Source organism: Schistocerca serialis, chromosome 1, assembly GCF_023864345.2.
Source record: "Schistocerca serialis cubense isolate TAMUIC-IGC-003099 chromosome 1, iqSchSeri2.2, whole genome shotgun sequence".
NCBI lineage: Eukaryota > Metazoa > Arthropoda > Insecta > Orthoptera > Acrididae > Schistocerca > Schistocerca serialis.
In genome coordinates, this window is record NC_064638.1 from 175,163,666 (window position 1) to 175,185,175 (window position 21,510).

General features: G+C 42.6%; 1 protein-coding gene across 1 annotated transcript in view; it reads right to left on the minus strand.

Annotated features, from left to right (window-relative positions):
• LOC126465089 (BTB/POZ domain-containing adapter for CUL3-mediated RhoA degradation protein 3) overlaps positions 1–21,510 on the minus strand; it is a 120,534-nt gene that overhangs the window by 44,296 nt on the left and 54,728 nt on the right. The window contains exon 3 of the mRNA XM_050096279.1: positions 21,184–21,236. Coding sequence (XP_049952236.1) covers positions 21,184–21,236 — 53 coding nt within the window. The remainder of the gene's footprint in view (positions 1–21,183; positions 21,237–21,510) is intronic.

The window sequence follows — 21,510 nt, forward strand, 5'->3', positions numbered from 1 at the left end:
CCCACTCTCTGCCCCACCCACTGTCTAATCTCCCAACTGCACCTAGCTGCCCTACCCTCTCTCCACCTCCTCCCTGCACACTTCCCAATGGCAATTCATTGCCCCCCCATCTCTACTCTGCATCCCTCCCCCTCCCTGCCCCAGCCTCGTCCTTACCCCACCCAGTTGCCTCTCCCATCATGCACTGCTATTGCTGTTGCAGTTCGTAGTCTGACCACAGCCGCTAGAGACTGTGGATATGTGTGTGTGTGTCGCATTTGCGTGAGTGTATGTGTACATCTGTTGTCTATTTCTGACAAAGGCGTTGTTGCCCAAAAGCTTATTTTGTGACAGTATTTTTGTTGTGCCTATCTGCAACTCAGCATCTCCGCTATATGGTGTGTAGCAATTATCCTTTTCATTATATTGTTACATTCCATCCTGGATTTTCTCTTGTTTGAAAGTAATTTATATTGACTAAGACCCACAGCAGCATCGGAAATGTTAGCCTGTAAAGACAGAGATGACACAAAGAGTCACCTTGCCCCTGTGCACCAGGCATCTACTCCCAAAGCCACCACTCACACACTGGCCGCTTGTATTACTCTGCAGGCTCTATGTTAACTAAGCCAACAGCCACAAACCAAAGCCCAACAGTTGCTTGCTAGTGTTCTAATTACACTATTTAATACCTACCATTAAAGATCGTGAAGATCTTATTCATACACACTGCAATGAGACTGATAGCTATAGGCATGTAATACTGTAATTTTTAGATATATGTCCAAAAAATGTACTGTATTCAAACCTATCATGCTCTAGTATCCCTGGTTCAAAATAAATGGATTCTCTCTATGATAACTCCATGTTAGCAAAGCAAGACAGGCAGTACATTTGAACAGATGTCAATGTAAACCACACCAATTACTTATCACAGATCCTTGCTGGTCACATTGTGTCACAAACACACAAAATCATGACAACAAATGAGAATAGCACAGCCAGGCTGCAGTGATGTGTGTGCAAGCACCACCACCCAAAGAGAAGGTTGCGCTGCACTCTGTGTGACACTGACGTCACCCAGAGTGGGCCAGATTGGTGAGGCACTATGCTGACAGAATCGAGTCACATGCCCTGAAATCTTTCTCAAACAATTTTACAGAATCTATTTGATAAAAAAAAACTATTTTTACATTTCTTGTAACTTCATATGTCAGCTTCATGGTAAAATGCCCATCATTTTACTAATGTTCATAGTTATTGTGATATTTCCCTACACAAATAACAAGTTCAAAAATGTTTCAATGACAAATAGTGGTTGCTATGATTTTGCGTTTGGTGCATATTTCGCATATGTTGCTGTGAATGAAATTTAGATATTGACTTTTTCTTTAGGTTTGGGAGGAGGTCTATCTGTCTCCAATCTCAAGCAAATGGATTTGAATTAGCACATTCATTTCCAATTGCACAAGTGCAATGTTCATAACATCCCTCATATCTTGTAAACCATTTGAGATCTCAAAACGATTCTGGTCAATGGCAGCACGCAAAGAGGTGAGTGTTTCGCCATATGGTGAACAAACAGAAGTTTATTTTCAGCAATACAGCAGACACTAAAGTTTCTATTTTATTTTTTTCAGGCCAGTGCTGTAATTTTTTTTGAGTCATGGGCAGCTAGTGAAAAGAGAATTTGCTAATATGAAAAACACAACATTTTTTCTCTCGTGTCACTGTAAACAGACACAATGAGATCTTCCGTGTGCTATTGACCTCTTTGGTAACTCACTGCTTGTTTAATGAGACATTCTGTTTCAGGATTCTGTTGCAACACCTACTGCAAGGTGACTTTGATTAAATGATAATGTGTTTTGGCAAAATAAGCAAAATTAAACCTGTCAACAAAACTCATATTTGATAATTCTTCTTCAAATAAGAAAAGGTTAGCAATTCAGACCAAAATAAATCACCAGCTCTGTTACAGTTTTGGTGGAATCATGTAACCCATCATATTTTTAATAGTGAACATCCCAACAAACTTACCAAAGGATTTTCTTCCTGTTCTTCACCTGAGAAATATGAAAATTATTTATAGCAAATAGTATACAAACATTTTGTTCTTATACCTATCCAGAGTGATGAGGTGAACGTCTTCACCTTAATTACCTTTCATGTGTTACAGATAAATTATCTATAAAAACAAAGATGAGGTGACTTACCGAACAAAAACGCTGGCAGGTCGATAGACACACAAACAAACACAAACATACACACAAAATTCAAGCTTTCGCAACAAATTGTTGCCTCATCAGGAAAGAGGGAAGGAGAGGGGAAGACGAAAGGAAGTGGGTTTTAAAGGAGAGGGTAAGGAGTCATTCCAATCCCGGGAGCGGAAAGACTTACCTTAGGGGGAAAAAAGGACAGGTATACACTCGCACACACGCACATATCCATCCACACATACAGACACAAGCAGACATATTTAAAGACAAAGAGTTTGGGCAGAGATGTCAGTCGAGGCAGAAGTGTAGAGGCAAAGAAGTTGTTGAAAGACAGGTGAGGTATGAGTGGCGGCAACTTGAAATTAGCGGAGATTGAGGCCTGGCGGATGACGAGAAGAGAGGATATACTGAAGGGCAAGTTCCCATCTCCGGAGTTCGGATAGGTTGGTGTTGGTGGGAAGTATCCAGATAACCCGGACGGTGTAACACTGTGCCAAGATGTGCTGGCCGTGCACCAAGGCATGTTTAGCCACAGGGTGATCCTCATTACCAACAAACACTGTCTGCCTGTGTCCATTCATGCGAATGGACAGTTTGTTGCTGGTCATTCCCACATAGAATGCGTCACAGTGTAGGCAGGTCAGTTGGTAAATCACGTGGGTGCTTTCACACGTGGCTCTGCCTTTGATCGTGTACACCTTCCGGGTTACAGGACTGGAGTAGGTGGTGGTAGGAGGGTGCATGGGACAGGTTTTGCATCGGGGGCGGTTACAAGGATAGGAGCCAGAGGGTAGGGAAGGTGGTTTGGGGATTTCATAGGGATGAACTAACAGGTTAAGAAGGTTAGGTGGACGGCGGAAAGACACTCTTGGCGGAGTGGGGAGGATTTCATGAAGGATGGATCTCATTTCAGGGCAGGATTTGAGGAAGTCGTATCCCTGCTGGAGAGCCACATTCAGAGTCTGGTCCAGTCCCGGAAAGTATCCTGTCACAAGTGGGGCACTTTTGTGGTTCTTCTGTGGGGGATTCTGGGTTTGAGGGGACGAGGAGGTGGCTCTGGTTATTTGCTTCTGTACCAGGTCGGGAGGGTAGTTGCGGGATGCGAAAGCTGTTTTCAGGTTGTTGGTGTAATGATTCAGGGATTCCGGACTGGAGCAGATTCGTTTGCCACGAAGACCTAGGCTGTAGGGAAGGGACCGTTTGATGTGGAATGGGTGGCAGCTGTCATAATGGAGGTACTGTTGCTTGTTGGTGGGTTTGATGTGGACGGACGTGTGAAGTTGGCCATTGGACAGGTGGAGGTCAACGTCAAGGAAAGTGGCATGGGATTTGGAGTAGGACCAGGTGAAACTGATGGAACCAAAGGAGTTGAGGTTGGAGAGGAAATTCTGGAGTTCTTCTTCACTGTGAGTCCAGATCATGAAGATGTCATCAATAAATCTGTACCAAACTTTGGGTTGGCAGACTTGGGTAACCAAGAAGGCTTCCTCTAAGCGACCCATGAATAGGTTGGCGTACGAGGGGGCCATCCTGGTACCCATGGCTGTTCCCTTTAGTTGTTGGTATGTCTGGCCTTCGAAAGTGAAGAAGTTGTGGGTCAGGTAATGAGGAAAGTGGTTTTAGGTAGGGTGGCAGGTGATCGGCGTAAAAGGAAGTGCTCCATCGCAGCGAGGCCCTGGACGTGCGGAATATTTGTGTATAAGGACGTGGCATCAATGGTTACAAGGATGGTTTCCGGGGGTAACAGATTGGGTAAGGATTCCAGGCGTTCAAGGAAGTGGTTGGTGTCCTTGATGAAGGATGGGAGACTGCATGTAATGGGTTGAAGGTGTTGATCTACGTAGGCAGAGATACGTTCTGTATATATACTCATATATATACTCAATAATACGTAACCCACTTCCAAACCATAACCAAAAAAATTTTTTGCCGCTTTCAGCACTACCGCCGCTATAATATCCACCGTTTCTAGTTCACAAACAGCTCCTTTCACCTTTTAAACAACCATTTCGGCCAGTTCTAATAACTTTCGATTTATTTCCATTTCCGTTTTTCCCACACCACTGATCATTTTTAGCCGCTTCCCACAGGTTTTAACGCGATTATTTCTTCGTCAGACAATTGTTAGTCTCCTTTTCATAATCTGCCACCACAATACCACTCCTTTTAATATACTACACGCAGTTTTTTCGAAATTTTCCCGAATTTCTGCGTCCTTTAACGTGTTTTGGCGGCAACACAACCACCTAACCTTTATGCACATCGTTGTCTACCAACCCAAGTCCAACATAGCCCAGCTGTAACCAACACCTTTTCGCCTTTTTTCATTCCAGATCTCCTGTTTCTTTCCGGTTCACCTTCATCTCTCCCCATATATTTTTATTTTCATTTTCATTTCACCTCATGTTAACACTTTCCAACTTCTAATACCATGTCACCCTCACAACACCCCCACAATGACCCCATTAAGTTTTATTTACATTCCCTCCGCAAACATGGCTTCGCCCTAGCCAGATTACACTCCCATATTCTATTTTCTCAGGCTTGTCTGACATTTGGCATCACCCCCAAAGGCCTCACACTTAAAGTTCCCATCTCTGGCTGCAACCCTTCCTTCCATCAGCCCCTATACCAGTTCCAAACTGAACAATCCATTGCCCTCACCCACCTAATCCTTCACCTACACATCAACTCAGCCAATGAACACACCCGTCAACTCCTATCCTTAATAAAAGTCCTTAATCTTTCCTCTCCCACATCCACACCGGCTGTCCAGAGCATCCTCCTACAGGCCAACCGTAAATTAGAACAGCATGCCACCCTCCACCTCAAGAAACTATCCAATCTCCTGGTTTCCCACCTCCGGAAAGGCAACTCACTCACCCTTCACAACCTTTCCAGCAAACCTCAACCTCCTCTAATTGCACACAGACCCAGTCTCTCCCATCTACTCAATCTCCCATTTCCAGCTCCACTCCCCCCAAAACCTCAAAATTCAAATCAACACAATCTGGAACCACAACACCCTAATTCAGTAGTTAACCTTTCCTCCAAACCTCTCTCCCAATCCGAAACCTCTGTCCTATCCAAAGGCCTCACCTTCAGCCCCACCCCCAGATTCAACCAAACAGCCCTCGTCAAAGATTTACTGTCCTACACTCGTACTCTCTGCTGGAAGTATCACTTTGCCACGAAGAAAAATGATCCTAATCCTACTCCTAATGATCCGACTCCTCAAGACACCATCCAAATTGAACCCTGCCTGGAACAGTTCCGTCCTCCGTCACAGCGGGACCCACCTCCTCTTCCTCAAAATCACCCTCTCCAAACCTTCCAGGAATTTCTGACTTCCAGCCTTGCATCTCAATCCTTCTTAAAAAACCTTAATCCTACACCCAACATCACCACTGCTGAAGCCCAGGCTATCCGTGATCTGAAGGCTGACCGATCCATCGTCATTCTTCCGGCGGACAAGGGTTCCACGACCGTGGTACTTGATCGTCGTGAGTATGTGGCTGAGGGACTGCGTCAGCTTTCAGACAACACCACATACAAAGTTTGCCAAGGTAACCCCATTCCCGATGTCCAGGCGGAGCTTCAAGGAATCCTCAGAACCTTAGGCCCCCTGCAAAACCTTTCACCTGACTCCATCAACCTCCTGACCCCACCGACACCCCGCACCCCTACCTTCTACCTTCTTCCTAAAATCCACAAACCCAATCATCCCGGCCGCCCCATTGTAGCTGGTTACCACAGAACGTATCTCTGCCTACGTAGATCAACACCTTCAACCCATTACATGCAGTCTCCCATCCTTCATCAAGGACACCAACCACTTCCTTGAACGCCTGGAATCCTTACCCAATCTGTTACCCCCGGAAACCATCCTTGTAACCATTGATGCCACGTCCTTATACACAAATATTCCGCACGTCCAGGGCCTCGCTGCGATGGAGCATTTCCTTTCACGCCGATCACCTGCCACCCTACCTAAAACCTCTTTCCTCATCACCTTAGCCAGCTTCATCCTGACCCACAACTTCTTCACTTTTGAAGGCCAGACATACCAACAATTAAAGGGAACAGCCATGGGTACCAGGATGGCCCCCTCGTACGCCAACCTATTCATGGGTCGCTTAGAGGAAGCCTTCTTGGTTACCCAAGTCTGCCAACCCAAAGTTTGGTACAGATTTATTGATGACATCTTCATGATCTGGACTCACAGTGAAGAAGAACTCCAGAATTTCCTCTCCAACCTCAACTCCTTTGGTTCCATCAGTTTCACCTGGTCCTACTCCAAATCCCATGCCACTTTCCTTGACGTTGACCTCCACCTGTCCAATGGCCAACTTCACACGTCCGTCCACATCAAACCCACCAACAAGCAACAGTACCTCCATTATGACAGCTGCCACCCATTCCACATCAAACGGTCCCTTCCCTACAGCCTAGGTCTTCGTGGCAAACGAATCTGCTCCAGTCCGGAATCCCTGAATCATTACACCAACAACCTGAAAACAGCTTTCGCATCCCGCAACTACCCTCCCGACCTGGTACAGAAGCAAATAACCAGAGCCACTTCCTCGTCCCCTCAAACCCAGAATCCCCCACAGAAGAACCACAAAAGTGCCCCACTTGTGACAGGATACTTTCCGGGACTGGACCAGACTCTGAATGTGGCTCTCCAGCAGGGATACGACTTCCTCAAATCCTGCCCTGAAATGAGATCCATCCTTCATGAAATCCTCCCCACTCCGCCAAGAGTGTCTTTCCGCCGTCCACCTAACCTTCTTAACCTGTTAGTTCATCCCTATGAAATCCCCAAACCACCTTCCCTACCCTCTGGCTCCTATCCTTGTAACCGCCCCCGATGCAAAACCTGTCCCATGCACCCTCCTACCACCACCTACTCCAGTCCTGTAACCCGGAAGGTGTACACGATCAAAGGCAGAGCCACGTGTGAAAGCACCCACGTGATTTACCAACTGACCTGCCTACACTGTGACGCATTCTATGTGGGAATGACCAGCAACAAACTGTCCATTCGCATGAATGGACACAGGCAGACAGTGTTTGTTGGTAATGAGGATCACCCTGTGGCTAAACATGCCTTGGTGCACGGCCAGCACATCTTGGCACAGTGTTACACCGTCCGGGTTATCTGGATACTTCCCACCAACACCAACCTATCCGAACTCCGGAGATGGGAACTTGCCCTTCAGTATATCCTCTCTTCTCGTCATCCGCCAGGCCTCAATCTCCGCTAATTTCAAGTTGCCGCCACTCATACCTCACCTGTCTTTCAACAACTTCCTTGCCTCTACACTTCTGCCTCGACTGACATCTCTGCCCAAACTCTTTGTCTTTAAATATGTCTGCTTGTGTCTGTATGTGTGGATGGATATGTGCGTGTGTGCGAGTGTATACCTGTCCTTTTTTCCCCCTAAGGTAAGTCTTTCCGCTCCCGGGATTGGAATGACTCCTTACCCTCTCCTTTAAAACCCACTTCCTTTCGTCTTCCCCTCTCCTTCCCTCTTTCCTGATGAGGCAACAATTTGTTGCGAAAGCTTGAATTTTGTGTGTATCTTTCACTGGTGAATTAAGAGACATTTGTAGAAACAAGATTCACTCCATCACTCTGTACAGGAATAGGTGTGGAAAGCTGCTGCACTATTTGCTGTAATTGTTCACATGTCAAAGATAACTGAAGTGTAGAAATAAAACACTTATATGGGGTGTTCAAAAAGTCTCTTCGCAGTGCCGTATGATTGTTAGCCGCGCTTGCCGATGACTGTTCACCTGCCTGGGTTACTTCCCTTCAAGTGGACTCTCCCAACATTCCACTGTTTCGTTTATCTCAGCCAGCATCAGTAGTATCATTGGTGTGTGTCTTTACGTGTTGATCTGAACGTTTAAAATTAGTTCCTTTGTTTCGTTTTCGTCACTGTTAAAATACTAACCATTGAAGAACATGTGTTTTTAGTCTAACAAGTGTTCAAAGCTGGTGGTAAATACACAGTTTCAGTTCGTCAAACATTTAATTCAGTTTTCCTGGAGACAACACTCCCACATCGCAATACTGTGCGAGATTTGATTAACAAATTTCGAAGTACGGGTTCAGTGACAGATGCACCGAGAAGGGGTCGTCCTAGCGTTTTGTCTGAGGATAAACTACTCGATATTTCTGATAAAATGTCTATGAGTCGTAACAAATCAGTAAGAAAACTCGCCCAGGAGACCGATGTTAGTGTCGAAATGGCCCACACAGCTGTATGGAATAAATCAGAACTTTTCCCATACAAAGTGACAGTCATGCAAGAACTGAAAAATACTGATCATGGCAAGAGACTGCATTATTGTCAATGGTTCAAAAATTTCATTCAACAAAATGGAAGGGATATTCTTAATGAAACGTTTTTCACTGATGAGACGTGGTTTCATTTATCTGGGTACATGAACTCACAAAATTCTCATATGTGAAGTACTGCAAATCCATTGTGTATTCATGAGGAACAAATTCATTCTGTGAAAATAGGAGTTTGGATTGCAATTTCTAGACATCGAGTTGTGGGTCCCATATTTTTCAACGAAACAATAAATGCACAATGATACTGCAGTGATATTCTGTACCCATTCATAGGAGATCTTGTGTTAAGTGAAATACTGAATGGTTATTTTCAACAAGATGGTGCAACCGCACATACAGCTCACGTTTCAATGTCACTGCTTGCTAATGTTTTTGGTGATCACATAATTTCACAGGGACTTTGGCCTCCATGATCGCCTGACCTAACACAACCTGACTTTTTTCTTCTGGGGTGCAGCAAAAGCAACTGTCTATAAAAACCATCCAAAAACCATTGATGAATTGAAAACTGCAATATCCACTTTCACTGCATCTATTACAGAAGAAATGTTACAGGTTGTGTTTGGAAACATGATTAGACGAATTGAATTGTGTATTCAACAAAAGAGGGGACACTCAATGTTTAATGTGAAAATTTGTAAGTAAAAATGAATATTCAATAAATTAATAACTTGTATTTCACTGAGTTTCATTTCGGTATATTCACTGCAGCATACAGTGTGCATGGCTAACAATTGTACGGAACTGTGGAGAGACTTCTTGAACACCCTGTATAAGTTTCACTGTGTTGGCTAACAGTAACAAAAAGAAAGAAATTCCATATTTTTTCATACTAGGAAATTCTCTTTACACTAGCTGTACACAACTCTTAAAAAATTACAGTACTGATTTGAAAAAAAAATACAATAAAAACTCTAGCTTCTGCTATATCCCAGAAAGTAAAATTCTGTATGTTCACCATATGGCAAAACAGTCTTCTCTTTGTATGCTATCATTGGCGAAAATGTCATAAAATTTCTCAAACAAGTACAAGATATGAGGGATGTTATGAATATTTCATTCCTGTGTTCATGCGATCAGAAATGAACATGCTGCTTAAAATTCATTTTCTCGAGATCGGAGACAGAGACCTCCTCCCAAGTCTAAAGAAAAATTAAATGAGTAAATTTCATTCACAGCAACATATGGTGTAACATGCACCAAACACATAGTCATAGCAGCCCCTATTTTTTGTTGCAACGTTTTCAAACTTGTTATTTATATATGAAATATTTATATAGGAAATATCACAGAAACTATGACCATTAACAAAATGATTGGCATTTCAACATGAAGCTGACAACGCTTCAATCAACATATAAATCAAATTTTTTTACTAAATAGCTTTTGTCAAATTGTTTGAGAAAGGTTGCAGGCCAGGCACCTCGATTCTGTCCGCGCATTCCCTTGTCAAGCTTGACCTCCTCTAGATGATGCCGCGGCCTTCTCTTTAGGTGGTGGTGGTAGTGGTGGTGGTGGTGGTGGTGCAAGCCATTCCATGCCAACAACAATAAAACTCCACTAAGCTCATCTGGGTTTAGGCAGTCCGGCACTGGCTTACTAACTGCTCCACTGGACTGAGTGAGGGGAGGGGTTGGGGGATGCCAATAACTCAGTGTAGGTCAGTTGCACAGCACCAAGCTCAGGGTGAATAGAAGTGCAGTTCTGCATCAAGCCAAGCAGAAGGCAAGTAAATGCCTCTGCCCAAAAACAAATGAGACACCAAGCTTTTTCCAGGGGTTTTAGACAAAATGCAAAAATTCCCTGACTTTCCAAAGTTTAAAAAAAAGGGCTCTTAGTTTTCTTTGTTTTCAAGGAAGCTGCCCTGACAAGTTTTCTAACTGTTGAGCAAGATATAAGACATGGAAAATACCCTCAGACTTGATTGTAACTATTCCAATTCCAAAAAGGCAAGTGCTGACAGTTATGGATATTACCAAACTATTAGTTTACCAAGTTATGCTTGCAAAATACTGACACAAACTGTTTACATAAGAATGGAAAAATTGGTACAGGTGGTCCTCAGAGAAGATAAGTTTGGGCATTGGCTGGGGAAAGATAGGAACTTATGAGGCAATGCTAACCGTAAGATTTATCTTAGAAGATAGGTTACAGAAAGGCACATTCATGGAGTTTGTAGTAGTAGAAAGCTTCTGACAGTGCTGAAGTGATTACACCATTTGAAACTCCGAAGGTAGCAGAAATAAAATACAGGGAGCGAAAGCTTATATACAGTTTATACAGACTACAGACTCCATTTATAACAGTGGAAGGGCACAGAAGTGAGGCAATGTTATAAACTCTGTATATTGAGCAAGCTCTGAAGAAAACCAAGAAGAAATATGTGAAGGTAACTGATGTTCAGGCAGAATAAATAAAAACTTTGAAGTTTATTCATGACACTAATTTTATCAGATGTCAAAGGACTTCGGAGAGTAGCTAAATGGAATGGAAAGCACCTTGAAGACAGGTTATAAGACGAACAGCAACAAAAATAAAACAAGCGTAATGGAATATAGTTAAAACCATTAGATGAGTTTTGTTATTTGGTGGCAAAGTAACTGATGATGGTCGAAATAGAGAGGATATAAAATACACACTGGTAATAGTTACCCCTAGGAAAGTACACCTGAAACTAGAAAACTGTTAATAAAACGTAAAGTCAAGTCTTTTCAGAAGGTATATGTCTGGCAAGCAGCCTTTTACAGATGTGAAAAATGGACAATAAACAGTTCAGACAAGAAGGGAATAATAGCTTTGCAAATCTGGTGCTACAGAAGAATGCTGACAAGTAGATGGGTAAACTGGATAACTAATGAGGAGGACTGAATCACATGACACAACCTGATTAAAAGAAGGCACCAAGGAAATGGCACTTTGGTAACGGACGAAGAAAGAGAGCGAGTGAGTGAGTGAGTGAGTGAGTGCATGTGCAGGAGGAGCAGGTGTTACAGATTGTAGAGGGGAGGCCAAGGCTCGAATACAGTAACCAGATTCAAATGGATATAGACTGTTTCTGTCCAGGAAGTTCTGAGACTGATTTTATTACTGGCATAACGACATCAGCATGGTAACTACAGTGGCAGCTGGAACTGACAACTGTAAACAACAGATGTGCACTTTACCAGTCCGTTGTGAGCAGGCTGTGTTAAGAATGTGAATGTCTGCCACAACTTGACTGAAATGCAAAATATTGGCAATTATTTTCTGGAAAAAATCATCATGAATTACAAAACTTCTGTTATCAATACAAATCTACCACAAAGTGACTAACGCAGAAACTCACATGAAGGGTAAACACCCTGATGATACAATCAACATTCAAGTCAATGTGATGCACAAGTTGAACATCTCAGATAAGGACTTTCTATGACAATGTTATGAAAAGTAGGCCTTGTACTAGGGCAGAAAACACACACACACATTCATGCAAGCACAACACACATGGTAACTGCCTCTTTTCTGACAGTTTCACATGGATATATGAAAGTTCTGAGCATTGTACACAAACAGGAGAGACTAAGCAGATCACCTGGCAATCAGATTTTTGTAATTTTTTTAAAATATTTATGGTTTATGAAGTTCAGATCTCGAACATCAATCACTGAAGGTACTTTGATGTAACTCTCAAAACCAACTTAAGTTTTCCAGGAAACCTTAATTCACTAAAATTTATGCAATTTTTCACGAGTGGGTGGCTTAGTCGGCACCAGTGGAGGATGGCAACCAAATAATGAAAGCTGGTTTGAATCTCATTGTGGTATTTTTTCCATTCAAAACTAATACTTCCATCATTTATATATATATAAAATTCCTCAAATATATACTAATTACTGTGTATCTGATCATAACTTTTTATGAAAAATGCATGTCCTCTTGTTCCTAATGACATATTGCATTAAAATTCCAGTTTTCATTGCAAATATAAATTCTTAATTATCAGTATTTTATAAAAGATCATTAATTAATTTAAACAATCTTAATTTACAATATTTTAGAAAATACCAATAATTAATAGTTTACATTAACTACGCGTGTTATATGAAATAGAAAGTAGAAGATGCACAATTTTCATATTGATGAATTTCATATTTAAATAATGCAGGTATTCAAACTGAATTGGGGGGGGGGGGGGGGGGGAAACACCATAAGGTTACCCGATTACCATTCTCTGATGTTATCAAGTGAGCCATGCATCACCTTGTAAAAATCGCCTTTACTTTAGTGAATTAATGTTCATAGGAAATCTTCAAGTTCAATTTACTCAAGATTTTTTCCAGTTCCATCAAACAATTTTTCAAGATAGATATCTAAGTTCTGAATGTCGTGTAGCATTTAAAAACAGTTGTTAGTTGATCTCCTTGTAAGTAGAATCACCTGCAGAAGTAAAACGACCATCTAAACTTTTCTTTATTTTTTATTAATCCTGTCTCTAAAGTTTTTGGATAGATGGGGCAGTTACGCAGTGGTGAAGAGGTACTTACAGGGTAACTATCATGGAGAGCTGCATTAAACCATTTTTGAACTAAAGATCACAACAACAACAGCATGGTTTGACACTCAATTGAGAGGAAAAAGGAGGACAAGAAAAGAAATTTCTTAGGCTGAAACTCAGACTAATTGAAACTAGATGAAACACAGAGTAATATAATTACAATAAATCAAACAGGATACAATACTCTGTATTTAGAAGTAGAAGAGCAAAACTGTTTCAGTGACGGTGCATGTAATCACTACATTGTTTATAATTTAGATAGCATTATAAGCAGTGTGATCTACTCTTGCATAAATTTGCTAGAAGACAGGCAGACATTCAGCCTATGTATTCACCCAAATGTGCAGCAATCCAAAGCATAAGTATGTGTGACAACTGTGGACACTGGGATTGTAAATGATTCTGAATTCATCTGCATGGAAACCATAGCTTTTGGAACTGAAATGGTTTTGACATAAGTTCTTTTTTCTTATTATTTGTGTTCTACTTATTAATATCTGAAGGGGGGACAAAAATTCTGACAAATTCATTTTTTGCTCGATTTTATGAGTATTTCAAAGAGAATATTTATTTGATGAATTACTGATAATTATATCATTCACTACACATAACCTAAGATGGAATAATACATAGTTATGTTTAAGAAACAATCTGGTGAAAGAAAAGTTAAAGAGTAATGCTCTGAGGACTGGACAGCTAGGGCATAGTTCAACTGGCTGATACTGTGCTTTTTCATAGTTTTTCTGAATTTTGTGTGATAAACTCTACTGCAGAGAATTTAGCATTTGAAAGAGGGTTCTTCTTTGTATGAAATACTGTGAAGAAACAGACATACATCAGTGACCGCATTTTTTATACTGAAGTGAAAATGTGCTGTTGTCACAAAAAAAAATCTTTCTTCATCCTTCACTTCCTAAATGGGGACAGAAGTGGAAGCTGTTGGTACTAAAAATAAAACTGATGAAAATGTAGTTTTTTTGTTGAAAATTAATTACATTTGCCTTAGTATGGAAAACTTCAAAGGATTTTGGAAACCTAAATGCCTATTTCACATTTTTCACAATAATAATAATACGTGATATCTTTTCCTGCCACTTTCCCAGATCTTCCCTTCCTGTGTTCAGCACAAGCCTTACATTTTCTCCCAGGCTATTTTGACATTTCTGTAGCAGGAAGCAGTTTAGAAAAATGTTTTCCTCTAAGTCTGTCTACAGGTGATCTACGAGGGGTGTTTGAAAAGTCCGTGCAAAGTCCGAGAGATGGCACCACCGGTGCATATCGAGATCATGTTTAGTTGGTAGCATCTTTGGAAAGAACGCACACCAAGTTTCAGCTATTTTGGTCTATTTCTTTGTGTTTGGCATTCGTGTGAATCAAGGAAGTTGAGTGATTGTCAAAAAATGGATGAAGAATAATTTCGTGTGGTGATTAAACATTACTTTATGAAAGGCAAAACACCTCAGGAGACTAAAGAGAAGCTTGATAAACATTACGGTGATTCTGCACCTTCGATTAGAACAGTTTATAAGTGGTTTCAAAATTTTCTGAGTGGCCATATGGGCACAAGTGATGCTGAATGTTCTGGATGCCCTGTGGAGGTTACAACTCCAGAAATCATTGATAAAATCCCTGATATGGTGATGGATGACAGAAGAGTTATGGTGCGTGTGATTGATAGTGCTGTGGGCATCTCGAATGAACAGGTATGCATAAACATTTGGACATGAGAAAGCTATCCGCAAGATGGGTTCCGTGATTGCTCACGCTTGACCAAAAATGGAATTGTGTGACGTGTTCCAAGGATGGTTTGCAGCTGTGCAGGAAAAATCCACAGGACTTTAAGCATCGTTTTGTCACTGTGGATGAAACAGGGATACATTACTATATTCTTGAGACCAAACAGCAATCTAAACAATGGCAGAAACTGAAACAAAAAAGGTGAAGACCAGTCCTTTGGCTACAGGTTATGGTGACTTGTCTTTTGGGATTTGCAAGGGATAATCCTCATTGACTATCTGGAAAAGGATAAAACTATTACAAACGCATATTATTCATCGTTATTGGACCGTTTGAAAACCGCGCTGCAAGAAAAGCACCGGTGATTGCACTGCAAAATGTTCTTTCCATCATGACAATGCACCATCACACACATCAGCAGTTGTGGTCACACAATTAATGGAAATAGGAATCCAACTCTTCTCACATCCCCCCTATTCTCCAGACTTGGCTCCCTCGGACTATTATTTGTTCCCCAATTTAAAGAAATGGCTGGCGGGACAAAGATGTTATTCAAACGAGGAGGTGATTGCAGCAACTAATAGCTATTTTGCAGACTTGGACAATTCCTATTATTCGGAAGGGATCAACAAATTAGAACAGCATTGGACGAAGTGTATACGTTTAAAAGGAGACTATGTCGAAAAATAAAAAAGATTACCCCAAACACGTAAGTAGCTTTTATTTTTTGCACGGACTTTTCAAATGCCCCTCGTATTTTGAGTACAAATTGATTCAACTAGACCTCTGCTTATCATAGTCAATGCCAATTCAGTAATAAATTTAACAAGATGTTTGCAGTAGGCCTTGACTTTTTACATAAAGGATACAAATTTGCTATAATTGTAATGAAAACATGAAAAAAGCTTGCTTTTGGGACTGTATCTGCTTCCTCTCAAAAGGTTATTAGTCCATCAGCTGGTCACTGTGGTCTACATCAGTCCTTTTTTTTATCCAACATACAGGCAAGCTTCTTCATTGTTACCATTCCTAATTTTGTTCAGACACTGATATTGGATGCAGTCATATTGTGTTTTGTTGTCAAAAGCAAGACATTTCTAATGTCTTCCCATTTCACAAACAGCCAATGCTCTTGTCTACTGTGAAATGAAAGTTTGTTTTACACTCCCCCCCCACCTCCAGGCTTTTGGGCAATTACATCTATTTTTAAGTACTGTACTGTAGGGTCATCTTGAAAATGAACACAAAGCTTGTAGCAGACATCAATCAATGCCATTTGCACCATATGTGACCCTGTGAGGTGTAGGGTGTGGTACCAAGGGGAACGTAAATGCTGCAAAGCAACACAACGTTGTCTCGTTAATAATGTTGTCTGTATTTCTTTCCAGCCAATGTGTGTGACAAGTGGGTTTGTTTTGCTTTAGCGCCAAAAACAGCTATAGTCATACACGCCCTTGTCAAAACTGTAGAACATGAAGACAAAGAAACCAGTTAAAAATGAAGGCAATAGAGCGAGGCTGGATTAGTGTCCTCAGAAAGTGAATGAAGGCCATGATGAACACAGGCCACCGTACGAAGTCAAGGTGGTGAAGGGTTCACACACACTGGGAATGTGGCAGGTAGCATGACGTTAAGCTGCTGGAGCAAGAGCCAAAAGCGAACTCCAGGAGGTAACAGAGAAGAAGGACACACCGCATACTGGCGATCAAAGGAGTCATAGGATGGGTGGCCACACATGGCAGACAAACAGCATGCATATCTACTGAGGAGAAACTCACAGCGGTAGGACAGCGGTAGTTTGGCAGCTTCTGTATACAGACTCTACTGAGCTAGTGTAATAGGCACCGGTGGTCAAATGGATGCCACGATGCTGGATAGTATTAAGGCAGCATAAGACACATGGAAAGACCAAGGAAGTTTCCTATCAAATATGAGCCTCCAGGAATTTCGTAGTTTTAACGAACAGAAGAGCAACAGGCCCAAGATATAAAGGTGGTGGAAGAAACCAATTCGGCTGCCAGAAATTCATACAAATGTTTTTGTCAGTGGAAAAACGGAAGCTATTGTCGATTCTCCATGAGTGACGGTGATTGAGAGATCGCTGAAGATGCTGCTCTATGAGACAAGTCCATGGAGAACTGCACTAGATGGCAAAACTGTCAATGAAAAGGGAGCCGGAGATGCCCCACAGGAGGCGGGCCACAATAGGGTTAATGGCGATAGCAAAGAGGATTACACTAGGACAGAACCCTGATGCACACAGTTTTCCTGGATAAAGGTGTCTGACAAGGCAGAATGCACACGTACCTTGAAAACTCCAGCTTTTAAAAATTCCTGAAGGAAACCGTGCAGGCAGCCACAGAAGCTCCACATATACAGAGCACAGATGATACCAGCCCTCCAGCAGGTATTATAGTTTTCTCCAAATTGAAAAACACAGCCACAGTCTGGGATTTTCGCAGAAAACCATTTGTGACGCGGTTGGATAAAGTGACGAGATGGTCAAACGCACAACGGTGCGCTTGAAATCCACACTGTGCAGTGGTTAGTAAATTGCAAGACTTGAGCCACCATAACAGCTTGGCGTGAATCATACGTTCCATCACATTGCAAACACTGCTGGTGAGAGAAATGGAGCAGTAGCTAGAACGAAGGTGTTTGTTCTTACTGAGCTTAGGTATGGGTATGAAAGTGGCATCACGCCACTGTCTGGGAAATGTGCTCTCTGTCCAGATGCAGTTGCATGTTCAAAGTGCTTGACCACAAGAGAAAGGTGCTGCAACATCTGAATGTGATCATCATCTGGCCCTGGGGCAGAGGGTCAGGATGAAGTAAGAACATGATCTACGTCCCTCACAGTAAATTTGTAGCATTCATGATTCTGAGAAGAGAAGGTTATCGCCCAAGCTTCCTCCACTCATTTCTGATGGAGGAAGGCAAGGTGAGAGTGGGAGGAGCTCGAAAACTCCGCAACATGGCAGCCCAAGGTGTTGGAGATAGCACAGGGTTCACTATGACATTGTTTGCTACTGTCAGGCCGGAAATTGGGGCATGGATCTCGGTCCCTGAGAGCCTCCGGAGGTTGGCCCACATGACAGAAGAGGGAGTGGAATTGTTAAAAGAACAAGTGAATGAAATCCAGCTAGCTTTTTTTGCTATCTGGAAAAACTCGACAACATTGTGCACACAACTGCTTATAATGAATGCAGGTTGCTATCATAGTATGATGGTTAAAAACACAGAGCATGTCTCCTCATGCGAACTGCATTGTGGCATCCCTCAGTCCACCGAGGGACTGGGACACGGCATGATAAAGAGCAAGTGCCAGGGATGGAATATTCTGCAGCAATAAGGACAACATTTATAAGATATTCCACCTGGTCATCACAATTGGCAAAATGTTGTTCATCGAAATTCGCCACAGATGAGTAAAGCCTCCAGTTGGTCTTAGCAAGCTGCTGTTTGGGTGTGCACGTAGGTGGGGTAGGAGTCAGCAAGCAGATAGTACACGGGAAATTGTCGTTTGAGTGTGTGTCAGAGAGGACAGACAACAATGCGCAAGCTGGGCAATGCAGAAGGACAGCTTCAAATGGGAATACATGTGCAAGGAGTCAGAAAGGAATGTGGGTGCTCCTGTGTTAAGGCAGAAGTGGTTAAGTTGATTGAGAAGGTCAGGCAAGAGGGCACCTCTCTGACAGGTTCTGGGAGAACCCCAAAGGGGATGGTGCGCATTAAAGTCACCGAGCAGCAGAAATTGGTGAAGTATCTGCCCAATAAGCTGGATGAAGTCTGCCCTTGTGACATCAAATGATGGAGGGACAGAAAACGCATGAAGGGAAAAGTTCAAGTGAGAAAGGAAAAGGTGAATGGCGAACTGCAACAGCTTGAACCTAGGAAGATGGGTTGAACGTCATCCTGTATGAGAAGCATGACTCCCCTTCCCCTACGAGGTGGAATGCTGTCCTGGGGGAGGCAAGGGGCGGGGAGGGGGGGGGGGGGAAGGGTCAAAATGCACTGTGATGAAAAGCGAGAGCTCGAAGCAGTCGTGGGCGTCCAATTTTGTTTCTTGGACCCAGAGAACAAGCAGACAGTTGGATTCTAAGAGCAGTCATAAGTCCTCTTTGTTTGATCGAAGGCCATGAACATTCCATGAAGGAGAGCCAGTATGAGGAAAGGGGAGGAGAGGAAAAATGAAGGGGTGTCACATTGGAGGCTGCTGAGTGCCAGCCTCCAAAGACTCACTGCTATGGGGTGCAAAAGCTGGAGGATCCTGCTTCATGAGATCTACAGGGCCATCGGAACTCTTCCTCTGTCAATCTCTGGCGTCCATGGCAGAAAAACGGTTGTGGTGCCCACCGGAGACACAGAAGTCAGCTGGGAGGGGTAATCGCACCATTGAAGAGGATCTCTTGAGGCAGTAAAGGAGGAGACCGTTTGCCTTTGTTTGACTTTTTGGAGCCTTTCCGGTTTGCAGAGGAAGACTCAGATGTTCACTGGCTGGAGGTGTGCAGGAAGTCTTCGCAGGAGTATTCCTTCTGTCCTTTCTGGCCTGCTGGTTGTGAAGCAGGTGATTTCGCACTGGGAGGCAAATGTTTAGTGGCTTGTTGCACAGCTGGACGAGGAGACGGCGATGCTACCATGCGCTGGGCAATTTCACAACCTCACTGCTGAATCTGAGGTCACATGTCTGCGCGGCCATGTCCTTCATCGAGCGAGATGTAGCAAGAACAGCACTGTAAGTGCCAGATGGTAGAACGCAGAGTTTGTGACTAGCCAATAACTTGCAGGCGACTAGGTAAAGCACCAGCCTAGTGTAAATAATGCCACAGAAAGAATTAAAGAGTTCTATGGGCCTCAACATGAACAGAACAGCCATGGAAGAACAAAGCAGCAAGCAGTAGTCATGCTTGAGAATCCAAAAGCAAACAGCTATTGTGTAAATGAGAACAGGATTTCACAGGGCGATCAGGTACATTAACACCTTTCTGAATTAGAAATGGATTTACCGTTGCAAAGGACTGACCATCTTTGGTATGTGTAACCACGAGGAACCATGACGCAGCTGGGAAGGTCTTCGAAATGGGAGCTTCAAGCCGTTTACATTTGGTAGACATCGACTGCAATAATGATGATTGGCTCACTGCGGGAAAATCCACCATGACTGCCAGCTTCTCCGATGGCATGCTCCTTCCAACGGCCCCCCCCCCCCCCTCCCCTTTGGTGTTCACACCTCAGGTAACATCTCCCAAACACCTAACGGAGGGACCAATTGGCAATTTGGGAAGCTAGCAGCTCAGGCAATCACTCCTCCCTATGCCTGACCTGTACCAGGGGGTACATGCAAACCCTACCTGTCAACCTGGGCTGGGAATTACATGTTACCCAGTCACCAGTTAGACGTCAGATGCGTGGGTCAGCCTTCAGGAGCGCATTGGGAAGAAGAGCACTGGGAAGAAGATGAAAAAGAGGAGCCGCAAGCGCCAAAGTGGAGGAAGTGTAAGAGAAGATAAATGAAGAGAGGAAAAAAGAAATGAAAAACAGTGGTGAGACTGATCTTATGTCAGCTACAGAAAATGTGGAACATTCCCAAAAACACCCCAGTCATGTTCCACAAGGGAAGGGAAAAATAACAGCAAGAGGGTAGACATTCAGCACGGAAGGGAAAAGATGCTGCAAAGGCTGGGGCCATGTGGTTGCCAAGCAAGAACTCGCCAAAGAGCAATGAGCCCCCTGGGGGTGACATGTGGTGCCATCTTTGTTTTTTGATGGCAATACAAACATCTCAGAGCACCTTTATACAAGCAACAGACATAAGAAAAATGTTACAATAAATTTTCAAAGCTGAGATATGTCTGTCATCTTTTCCAAATATAATCTGCATGCTGTAACAGACACGTCACTCATCTCCAAACTGCCAACTACCTGTCAATGGTGGCTATTAGAAACAGAGCACTTACTTCAGTGGAGGAGTCATTCTGCTCATGTCAGAAATCATTTAGGAAAATCACAGGAGACTTGAAATGGGATGTTTATACACTGTCTTCATCACTGTGCCATTTAACTCAAAGCACTGGAGTGATTTTAAGGAATTAAGTAACATCTGTTCCATAATCACAAAAATGGGGTGTAAACCAGTGGATAACAGTGTGCTGAATTGTGCTGTTCATGTGACTTTCCTGTACCAAATTTAGCCATGTGTCTGAATATATGGCAACAGAAAAAATACTGTGCATGTAAAAGAATTAGTAAAAAGATTGCTGTACTAGCTAAATTACATGGCAGAAATTAATAAAGACTTATTTTTTAATCTTATTTCTAATGAAATCAAATAACTCGTGCAGCCTTACCTTGTATAAGAGTACTTGTTGTTGTGTCTATTAATCAACAACTTCACAACAGGCTGAAATAAAGAAAGAACAAATTGAAAAAACTTAAATGTTTAAGTGAAATAAAAACAAAGAACTTTTTTAAGCTGTAATTATGGTACACGCAGAATATACACAAACAATGGAAAATCCAGGATGGAATGTGACAATATTTCAAAAGGCACAACAAGAAGACTGTCAGAAAATAAGCTTTCGGCCAACAAGGTCTTCGTTGGAAATAGAACGTGTGCACACACTCACGCTCACGCTCTCACGCTCTCTCTCTCTCTCTCTCTCTCTCTCTCTCTC